At 38.3% G+C, this 12,047-nt stretch overlaps 1 protein-coding gene across 1 annotated transcript in view; it reads right to left on the reverse strand.

The window, feature by feature from the left end:
* Positions 1-4,104: 4,104 nt before the first annotated feature.
* Positions 4,105-12,047, reverse strand: part of LOC106870052 (zinc finger protein 721) — a 64,997-nt gene continuing 57,054 nt past the window's right edge. The window contains exons 5-6 of the mRNA XM_052973004.1: positions 7,286-7,379; positions 4,105-6,910 (exon numbers count right to left, since the gene is read on the reverse strand). Coding sequence (XP_052828964.1) covers positions 5,713-6,910; positions 7,286-7,379 — 1,292 coding nt within the window. The 3' untranslated portion in view covers positions 4,105-5,712. The remainder of the gene's footprint in view (positions 6,911-7,285; positions 7,380-12,047) is intronic.

The following is a 12,047-nucleotide window of genomic DNA, read 5'->3' on the forward strand; positions in this document are numbered from 1 at the left end:
GCAGTGGTTTACCATTAAATGCAGGAACCCTTGCTGCTGCAAATTACGATAACCTGCCCATTCATCTGTGAAAATGATGCTCCCTGGATGGACATGTTGCCGGATATGGACCGGCTATTATCCGGGCATATACATAAAAAGCAATTGGTGGGATTGTCCAATTCAACCCCACCCAACACCCAAGTGCTGTCGTAGTGCGCACCCCGCCGATACTTTCGGTGCATGAATTTAGATTCATTGATGGTAACTACGACATCAGGGCCACCAATCATTACTGGATTATCTATAAGGTGTTGTGCCAGAATATCTCGGCAGAAATTGGCCCAATCCACCACAGTGGACCAACTCGCAATTTCTAGCTCATGCATAATTTTCCGCAAGGGTACATCAATGGACCACCAATACAGAAAGAGCAGTATTGTTTTTAAAGGCAAATTACTCTTTTGGAAAAACGATCCTTTTCTAATAGAAAAACGTTTTCGACACTGTCGAGCAGTGCACTTCCAACTATACCCATCTTGAAGTCGCCGAAATTTCGCAAATGAACAATTATGGCCACATGAACTTCTGCTAAAAGTCTATGTTTTCAGCCATTCAATTAGATGTTCCTGGTTACGGCTGATTTCAAACAAATCCATTAGGCGAAACGGAGGACATTGCATAATCGGATTCTACATAGTAAATACTATATGCATAGAAAATTTCATTAAAAAATATTCATTTTTCTAAAAGTTATGACCTTCCAAAATCTGGAGGGTACAACTCTGTAGTTATGCCTATATTAATGTAACTAATATTCGGGGTTAGTGTTATTGGTAAAGGAAAATGTCAATAGTTATATAAGTAGTGAGAAACGGGAGGGAGAGTTGAACAGCAGGTCCTTCGAGAAGCAACCCCACGACTTGAAGTGTTTCAATCCATAACTCTTTACGCTTTAAGGGGGACAGGTCATATCCAAGTCATGATTCCTGGATATCCCTCTGTTTCCACATTCTGCATTTCTATCTGTATTGCAATCCTCCTGGATGGTTAAAGTGGGCCCAGAGCCAAGATATCTTGGATGCTGTAGCCATTTCAGTCTGAGACGCCAGTTGATTGTTTGGTAAATTATGTCTTCAGAAATTCACTTCCATTCCCCCTTGACCAAATTCAGTTGGAACTCTTCTCAGCGTCTTTGGCCCTTGTCTTAAGAGCCCTGGTTCCTTTTCTTTCAGGAATTGAGAGCCATTTCATGAAATCATAGACACCCCACCACTACCACTAATCCTTTCACTTCCCATCTCTGTGACAAGAATTTTGGTTTGGAAGCCAGATTCTCTCAGCCTGATGGCTGAACTGTCACATTTTCCAATTTTGTAGCTATGGCTTTCTTCTTCTTCTTCTTCTTCTTACATATGGTGCATATAGATGACAGTGTGGTTAAGCAATCCACTTTGCAGAGACATGGTTTCAGGTTCAGTGCAAGTGCCTTCTGCTATAGTCCTTGGCCACCCACTTTATACCTTAGAAGTGTATTTGGTGGGTGAAGCTGTGTGGGGGGAGGCCTGACATATTTGTTTCAAATTTTGGCACAAGACCAGCAAATTTTAGGGGAGGGGATAAGTTGATTCCATCCATCTGTCCTCAACTGGTCCTTATTTTATCAACCCTGAAAGGATGAAAGGCAACGCCAACCTCTGTGGAATTTGAATTCAGACGAAATGCTGCTAAGCATATTGCCCAGCACCCCAATGATTCTGCCAACCTGTCATGTTAATGTCTACACAGACATTTCTCTCTCTCTCTCTCTCATCATCATCATGTGATAGACACAGAGATGTGCGTGTGTACATTAATAAATGTGTATATCCATACACACATACATACAGCTGCGTTACCTGGCATTAACCAAGAACTGAATATGTAGAATGATTTTCTTTATAAACTTGAATTATTGAATTTGTAGTTAGTTTCTGTTTCATGCCTTTTGTATACTTTTAGCTTCTGTTTTTTAATTTTCATCCAAATCCATCTCTAAAGTTGAATTATTCTTAGACTTCTTTGAGGTGAGAAGCTTTGAACCCAGTGTTTTTTATTCACTTTAATTTTGTGACTTAAAAAATATCTTTTATTTTCTTCTTATTCCAGTCGTTGGACTGAGGCCATACTGGGGCACCACCTTGAAGGATTTTAGTTAAACAAATCAAACACAGGAATTTTTAAATCTGGGACTTATTCTGTCAGTATTTTCTACTGAACTGCTAAGTAATGGGGATCTAAATAAACCAACACCAGTTGTTACATGTGTGTATGCACACGTGTTTGGCAACAAACACACACACACAAGGAATCAATCAGCCCAGGGCTAGAGTAGAAGACACTTTCACTGATTTTTTCACTTTGCATATATTCTTCTAATTCTAAATTTAGATGCAACACATGAAACTGTATTTCTTCAGTGTCTCAGACTTCTTCTTCTTCTTTACAGACACTCTTGTGTTCTCCTCTCTCTCTTATCTGTAATGACTACTGGAAATAGTGTGGAGGTGCAATGGCCCTGTGGTTAGAGCAGCGGACTCAATAGTTATAGGATCGCAGTTTCGATTACCAGACCGGGTTTTGTGAGTATTTATTGAACTAAAGCTCCACAAGGCTCTGGCAGGGAGTGGTGGTGAACCCTGCTGTACTCTTTCACCACAACTTTCTTTCACTCTTTCTTCCTGTTTCTGTTGTACCTCTATTTTCAAAGGGCCAGCTTTGTCACACTGAATCTCCCTGAGAACTACGTTAAGGGTACATGTATCTGTGGAGTGCATCAATTTCATGAGTAGGCTGTTCCGTTAATCAGATCAACTGGAACCCTCGTCGTCGTAACCAACAGAGTGCCATAGTAACTGGAAACAGCTGTTAGCCAAATATACTCTAATAAAATAAAAATATGTAATGACCATTATTTATACCTTGTCTTATATATATATATATATATATATATATATATATATATATATATATATATATATATTATGATGCTCTTCTCCCCTACACATATCACCCAGCATTTATAGTTACTCTGAAATATGCTTATATTCCTCTCTCCCCATTGTTCTGGTAGGCAGGTAATTAAATGGCCATACTTTACTGAAGTGATATATGTGTGTGTGTTTAAATTTACTGATACCACTTGTTCCATGGTATAAAGTGATCCAAATTAAAAACTTCCATCAAAATTTCATGGTAATTTATTTACCAAGGACTAACTTAATAACAACAACAAAATTATTTCACCGAATTCTTCAATATTTTCAAAATTAACACTGTGTATTTCCATAGGAATATGGTAACAGAAGGGTTAACATTATTCCATAATGTGGATTCTCAACAGGATCATGACAAATAGTAATAAATCCAAGTGAATGTCCACAATCATTTGTGGACACAGAGCAAATGTAGAACTATAGGATCACCTTGGTGTCATGTGATGTATGATGTTTTGACTTATTTCTAGCAATGCTGGTACTGACTAGCATCCTCAGTCACTTTAGTGATGACTATACTTAGACACCCCCCTCCCTTGTGCATATACAGTGTATGCATATATGTGTGTATATGTAATTAGTCCATTAAACCTCAATTGACCGTAATTCTTTCCAGGTCAAACTTCACCGAGGCATAGCACTACCCTTATTACCTCCCTTCGTATGCACTCCTCAGCCACAACTCCATTCGAGTCGTTATTAGTGGTTCAAATATTTCAATGAACATTACCGGGTCATTTTGTTTTGATGCCCTAAATTTATTTTTCCAGTCTTTTTTGCTAAGCTATGGAGACATAAACACACCAACACCGGTTGTTCAGCAGTGGTGGGGGACAAACACAGACACAAAGACGCAAATACTCATAGATGTAAAAGACGTTTGCTTAAGGTGCCATGCAGTGGGACTGAACCCAGAACCACGTGGTTGGGAAGCAAACTTCTTACCACTCAATCACACCACCACTTGGTGGATGTTTGCTTCAAGAAGAGCCAAAGAAGTGGTCATCTAAGGAATGGCAAATTAACATGGGTGGGGAAAGGTGTGGGAGTATATGAGAAAAGACAAACAAAGAAGGAAAACACAAGAAAGTTGTAGAAGAAAGCTTCTAAAGCAGACAAGAGCAATGAAATGTGTATTAACAAAATACAAGACTTGAAATCAAATGGAAATTGGCAAAAAAGAAAAAAAAGAAAAGAAAGAAAAAAATTCATACATGCATAAATACATCATTTTCACCATAACAAGTTTTAATAACCTAATCACTTATCTCTGCTAATATGGCTTCAACAGGTTAACAATGTAGCATGTAGAGTTTGTTGGAGATCTAGACCTAGCCACCTCCATTGTCTTTCTAGCCCTACCTCAAACATCATCACTTACAACCCACCCCCAATATCCCCATCGTTATCTATTACATGTATAAACCAATCAATCATTTACGTATCAAACAGATCAGATCAGAGCCTTTCCTCTCTTGCTTCTTTACATTTGTCTAACATGTTCCATGCCCTGTCACACTTCGCAACCTGCCATTTTTTACAGAGAGAGAGAGAGAGATACAGAGAAAAAAAATTCATTCCTTGCCAACTGAGGCAATGATAATCTCCATTCCCCACCACTCACACCCATTTGAACCTCCCCCACCCCGCTCCAGTTTGAACCCTAGTCCCCCTCCCCTCCTCCTAACATTATCTGTGACTTACATTGAACCCTCTCAACAGTGCATTACCTCTCTCTCTTTCTCTCTCGGTGTTACTCCCTTCAGTGTAAATCTCCCCTAAAGGGATCCCTCAACATTTTTTTCCCTTCCTAACATGGCCACTACTTTTGTTCATCCCGATAGATTTTCGTGGACTCCGATTTTCTCAGACTTCACTCAATTCCAAGTTTTAAACTTTGGCAGATTTTCAACAAATTCTGCAAAAAGAGCCAAACTGAAAAGCACTGAGAAGTTCTGATGAAGTGATTCAGTCCCCAAGTCTTTTTTTCTGTGTCAGTCTCTTCATGTGTGTGTGTGTATGTATACACATAATTGATTACATAATTCCATGTGTGTGTGTAAATAATAATATGCATACAAGACAGACTAGTTTATAAAGTTACATCATATATATATATATACATATATATATATGTATATACATATATATATATGTTGCCTTCTAACAAACACTTTACAACTTCAGAATGTATTTGCTTCTCTTTCTACTTGTTTGTCTGTGTGTGAATGTATATGTAAATGTGTATATATATATATATATATATATGCACACACACACAGTGTGTATGGAGACAAGAGAGAGATTAGTTTGTAGGATTAAACTGTATGTTACCTTTTAAGAATTACAACTTTAGAGTATGTCGGTATATATGTTTGAACGTACGCACACACATACATATTTGTGTCCATGTATGAACACATACATGTAGGAATGTGTTTGTGTGTCTCTGCATGTGTGTGTGTGCATAGCAGAAAGAGGTTTTTAAACATTTCATAGGCAACCCCTCGATTGTCAGGTTAAATATTCTAGGAGAAACTGTTCAATTTAGGGGGTCTTTGACCCTGGTATCATTGCTGTCACATCAGTAGTTTATTAGTGTTTGCTTGGCTGACGTAGTAATACTGTCACAGAGGGATTTAACGAGTTCATGAGTTCATAAAGGAGGTGGAGGACGAGGAGAGACAGAGAGGGAGTCTTATTGTAGCAAGGTCTGAATACTATGGACTGCCTCCTGATTTTCACATTTACTTTGACCAACGCCATACGAAGGGGACTGTGTATTAGCTGACCAGTTAGAAGAATTCCAGTTGGTGCCAGGCTGTAGACTTCTTTTCCAAGCTGAGTAACTACTCTCCGGTCGGGGACCAAGTTGGTGAGTCACGGCTGGAGGGGATGATGATGGCGGCGGCGGAGTAGAATTGTTGTTGTTCATCGCAATTGTACAGTTAGCTTGATGCTGTTGTTGTTGTTGTTGTAGCTGCTGTGGTTGTTGTTGTGGTTGTTGTTGTTGTGGTTGTTGCTGCTGCTGTTGCTGTGGTGGTTGTTGTTGTTGTTGTGGCTGTTGTGGTTGTTGTTGCTGTTGCTGCTGTTGTTGTTGTGTTTGTTGTTGAGGAGTGTGATGAGGACAGGATCCAGACACATGTGATTGTTGCTGCTGTTGCTGTTGGGAGGCTGGCATGTGGTGAGGACATGAATTTGTCGTATTGACAGGTGTGTGCTGGTGATGGTGATGGTGATGATGCTGATGGTTATGTGGATGGTGATGATGATGATGATGCTGTTGAAACTGATTGGCTACATTTCCTCCTCCTCCTCGTTTGCCACTTCCACCGTTTGCGTGGATCAGCTCATGTTTCTTAAGGTGCGTGCGTTGGCTGAAAGCCTTTTTGCAGACGAGGCAGTGGAACGGTTTCTCACCAGTGTGCGTCCGATGGTGCTTGATCAAATGATCCTTCTGTGAGAACGCACGGGGACACAAACTACAGTGATAGGGTTTCACACCTGTATGGATAAGTTTGTGTGTGTTCAGGTGAGATTTCTGAGAGAAAGCTTTGCTGCACACGTCACAGGTGAAAGGTCTCTCTCCTGTGTGAGTTCGTTGATGATTGTCAAGACGGTCTCTCTGAGGAAATACTTTTGAGCAAAATGGACAGTTGAAATGTTTGCCAGCCTCCGGGGCAAGTTGGTGCCGACTCAAATAAGCCTTCAACGTAAACCCTTTTCGACAAATACCACATTTGAAAGGCTTATCCCTCTTGGCTGGTGCTTTGCTAGTGTTTGTTACAAAATTGGCAACAATGTTGCATGCTATGGCACTAGAATCTTCCACACTTTCTTCTTCGGAATAATTCAATGGTGGTTGTTTGCCCACAGACTGTACAGAAAACATAATTCTTCACACAAAACAACAAAGCAAGTTCACTTTAATTACTTTTCCAGTGGATGCAACAAACAATATTTTAAATTCTTGTTTGAGACAAAAAAGTCTGTATTCGCGTTCCTCCTTCACCTTCTCTTGAGACAAATCTTTTCTTATGACAATTCTCTTAAGACCAACAGCACCTTAGAATATTAATTTTATGAGAAGAGACTGGAAGCCTGAATTTCCATTCACCGTTTTGTGAAGAAAAGTCTGTAACAAGGAGTCACACTGATAATCCGATAATCTGATCAGAATGATGGAACCTTAAGTATATATCAGGAATTACATTGATAGAAAATACTGGAAGATCTTAATGAAGATATTTTTTCAAATCTGGGAAGGACACAGAGAAAACTCATTTGCAGACAGAAGAAATGGAGAGTCTTGGAATTCCAACTCCAAAATGGCATCCAGGACAAATTGGATGAAACTTGTCATCTCTGCAAAAAAAAAAAAAAAAAAAAAAAAATGATAATAATAATGATAATAATGGTTTAAAATTTTGCAGTATCTTTCTAAAATGGTGGTCAAAGCCCTTCAAGTGGTGCTGCAAATGCTGGGCTTAGGACACCAATGATGCAACAAAATATTTGGCAAAAGCTCTAGGTCTCAAATGTAAGTCGTAGCCAAAAGATGATGATGATGATCAATTCTCCATGAAGTTTTTCTAAAGGAAAACTTCAAAAATATGACTGATGAAGTTCAAGTGTACTGTTACAAGAAATGAGAATCAGATGTAGTGTGCAAGAGAGAAGACTGCACTGGTATGGTCATGTTTTGTGTATGAAGGCTAACGATAGTGATCCAACTAGAAGGAGCCTATTGAAGTAAGGTAGACATAGGAAGTAGTGATGAAGGTCGATCATGAAGTGACTGACGATAAACACATCAAGTGGCCTTTATCAAAATGTGTTCCTTTTGATACCAATCTGCCTAGGGCTGTCCCTGGCTATGTAGTACAAAAATCATGTTTTCAAAAGTTCTGAATTAAAATCTTCCGTTAAAACTTAGTGTTAATTTATGATCCTAACACTAGCTTAATAATAAGAAAGTTATTTTACTGAATGTTTCATTATATTTAGAATTAATTGAAGTAAACAGTGTATCTCAAGAGAAATATAAGAAAACGGTGCTCTGGCTGCTGGCATCGACTGCCAGAAGTACAGTTACCCTAGCATTTGGAGCGGATCCGCACGAAGAAATCATAAAAGTTACTTGATCAAATCCCATTTTTATATAAGATTGGAATATGGGGTTCCAAGGATTAGTTTCAAGTAGTGGTTGTAAAACGGTGCATTCAAGGGGTATCTAGGCTGCCGTCGATTTTAAAACATTTAAAGTTCCAGAAAATCCATATTAATGGTTGAGCGTCTTGAAAAACATGTTATTTTCAAGTTTGTTACACAAAAATATGATCAATAATAAAACGCAAACAATAGTTTCCGGTATTTTTTCTAAACTTTAGAAATCCAAAACGTTTTTTTTTTTTAACTTTGTATGCAAAATGCAGTAATTTTTTTACTTGATTTCAAATGTAGCAAAAAAGCAAAAAGATAGAAAACATTTGATTTAAAATATTAAATAACCACTACATTAGTTTAGTGCTTCACGCGAATCACGATAACTAAAACCGGAGGCGGGTAGGGAGTGTTACAGATAAACGTCTATGTTCGTAAACGGTTATGTGGTCAGCTCGATTTCCTGTCAGGGTCACTGATCAGCTGGGCAGGTAGATTAATAAGTGGGAGTGTCACTACCTGGTACGTTGAAAGATCAGTTTTTGACAGGGCCCGACACCATAAAGCTGGAATTTTACCCAAACATTTAGAAACAGAACACACAAATTGCATATGTGTTATTTTCCTCTATTACTTATGTTCCTCCACCTAGAATACGTTCCGATTCCATGTCCCGCTGATTTAGCATTGCATTTCTTGTGGTTTCCCATTAGATAAAATTATGCAAAGTCAATAAATAATATATTCTGAAAACGTTTGATAAGTTTTGCGTTCCTTGCTTCTCCCATTGTTAAAATATACATTTATTCTCTGCTTAACACAAAAGTGAAATAAGCGGTGGGAAAATTGGTGACGTTGGTTTAGCTGGCAATGTGAAACTGCGCTGAGAGAGGAAAAGAAAGGAAAGATAGAGAGTGATACATATATATATGCAGAAAGAGAGAGAGAGATGAGAAGTTAGGTGGGATGTGATTAGTGGCAGTAGGAGCAGAAGCCAGAGTTTAGCCTGAGAGATCAGATCTCGGGGAGACATTTCATATTTCAACTGTCATGTCTGACGTAGTGAGTTGATTTACTAACGCAACCAGCAATGTGACTTTAATTAAGTACGGCCTTAGCTGTGGCCAGGAAGCACATGTGAGAATCGAACTGTTACAAAGCAGCATTGCAGACAGGGTTTGTGACCGGGACAGAGGAGTGTCGACAGTCGAGTTGTCGTTGTTATCGTACTTACCTGCTCTGACCAGCAACACAGTTAGAGGTTCGTCGGGGTAGGGACGACAGCTCGGTACAGAAAGTAAGGGAGATAATAACTAACTACTTTCAGCTATTAATATTAATGATTTTGTTATAATTTCAACTTTAAATATCCTTATTTATAATTTTTTGATAATTATTACAGGATTTGAACATTAATATATTGGTTTCTTGGTTATAGTTGATTTTAATCAATCAATAAACTAAACAATGCCAGCACAAGATTTTTCAAGAGGACATTTTCTACCTACACCGTTTCTGCTTAATGGTCATACAGTCACACACGCAGACAAAGTCACAATTGAAATTGATATGATTTTTTTTTTTTTCCTTTTTATTCAAACTAAACTGAAATTCCATGTTTGTCAAAAATATTTTCGTTTAATTATCTGAAATGTGCTTACATTGTTAAAAAATAATTTTCTCTCGCAATTTCTGAACGAAAGATCTTCGTGAAAATCCGCTTTATGACGAAATTGGACGAAGTGGACAAGCTTTAAGGAACCATAATCTGAAATGATTTTAGAGAATTCTTCAGTGGCTCATTTCCTTCCAAATTAAATAGTTTATACGATCTATGTTTATTTTACAAATATTTTTGGTGTTATTCTTTTGAAAACGACAGCAGGATAATTAAGACCTTCACTCAACTTAGATAATTCTTGTTATTACAAGACAACTAAATAGTTGTTTCGCCCCAAATAAGTCTTGATTCAGCAGATTTATGATCAACGACGTACAAGACGTGACCATTTTGTTTCATGTTTTCTTTTTAAACAATGGGGTTTGATTTAAGGGAGAACTGGCCCTGTTTGGTTTCTTTACCAAATAGTTTTGATGTAAAGTTCATGGCCTCCCTTATAGTTCCACTGGGACTCAAGCAATGATGTACAATTGATAGATCTCCACATACATCTATAATCAAAAGGGTTCCAACGGTGGCCATCGTATCTAGTACCTTGGACTGCAATATTAATATTGTTTACCTCTGGGTCAGTTCTGATCCAACAGACCTACAATCAATGACGTTCCGGCTGTGACCATCATATCTGATATTCAAATACAGTGTCTATATATTTATAGCCTTGATTCCCAAACTGGGGTCCACAAAGGGGTTACCAATTTTCAGATTTATAATGTTCAAAACCCTAAGTATTGAACATGCAAGCTTTACACAGAACCCCCTAATTTACACCCCCTCCAGACAGCCAGCCCAGAATGTACCCCTGTCCAGACTATACCGCATGCTTGCAGACAAATAACACAAATGTACCTCACTTATAAAAGTTGCCTCAGAACATATATAAAATTTGATATCACTCAATGAAGAATTAAAAGTTACATGTAATTTTCAATTTAAACATAGCAATTTAGAATTGTCAAATGCAAAATACTTTAAAATGTATCGATATAAATCTAACACAAATGGTCACATTTGCGTGAGTCTAGGCTCTGACTCACAGTACAGGTGTGCTGTGCAACACGTGCGAGTTGTTGATTGTTTTCAGATCTACCTACATTGGGTTTATATTGGTACACTGAATATTTTGCTTTTGATAATTCTAAATGGCTATGTTTAAATCGTTATTTACATGTAACTTTTAATTCTTCAATGAATGATATCAAGTTTTATATTTTTTCTGGGTCAACTTTTATAAGTGAGGTACATCTGTGTTATTTGTCCACAGGAGTAGCTGTGTGGTAAGCTTACTTCCCAACCACATGGTTCCAGGTTCAGTCCCACTGCATGGTACCTTTGATGCAAACATCGGGGCAGTCCTTCTTGTGGACAGCATTGTAAATAATCTCTACACCTATATCATACCTCGGGTAGGTAGTATCTTGCCAGAGGCAGGTAGTATGTATGTGTGTGTGTATGCATACACATAGATGTTGTAGTAATTGGGGATCTTTTTGTATATATATATATACACACACACACACACTCATACTTGCATGTTAACAAATGTGTGTGTGTTGGGGGTGCACTAGTCATTCTGAGTTATTTCCCTTAACTCATTGATGCTTAACCTATACAAATGGTCAACTTTTTTGTTTTGCACATATTTGTGTCTTATTCTGCTGAAGATAAAACAGAACAATTGCTGCATTGATGATACCTATCGAGTCACAGACTCATGTCCATGACTCTCCTCTTGTCTCCAGTCAATCAAACTTTTGTTTTCCTTAATGCCATTCCAATTTTGGAGAATTTTTGCTTCTTGAGATTATCTGCCCTTCATCACAATTGCCATGAGGCACCGTCTTATGCTTCTTTGAAAGCGAAGATAATATCAATAAGCAAGAATTTGTTTTGAAGGCCATTTAATATACCTTTATACTTCATAATTGTATATATATATATATACATAATATACCTTTATACATCATTGTTGTCTATGTATAACCGTTGCCAGTACCGCCTGACTGGCTCCCGTAGGATTTTCGAGTGAGATCGTTGCCAGTGCCCCTGGACTGGCTTGTGCGGGTGGCACATAAAAGACACCATTTCGAGCGTGGCCGTTTTCGTGCGGGTGACACGTAAAAGCACCCACTACACTCTCTGAGTGGTTGGCGTTAGGAAGGGCATCCAGCTGTAGAAACTCTGCCAAA

This window comes from Octopus bimaculoides, chromosome 14 (assembly GCF_001194135.2).
Source record: "Octopus bimaculoides isolate UCB-OBI-ISO-001 chromosome 14, ASM119413v2, whole genome shotgun sequence".
Taxonomy (NCBI): domain Eukaryota; kingdom Metazoa; phylum Mollusca; class Cephalopoda; order Octopoda; family Octopodidae; genus Octopus; species Octopus bimaculoides.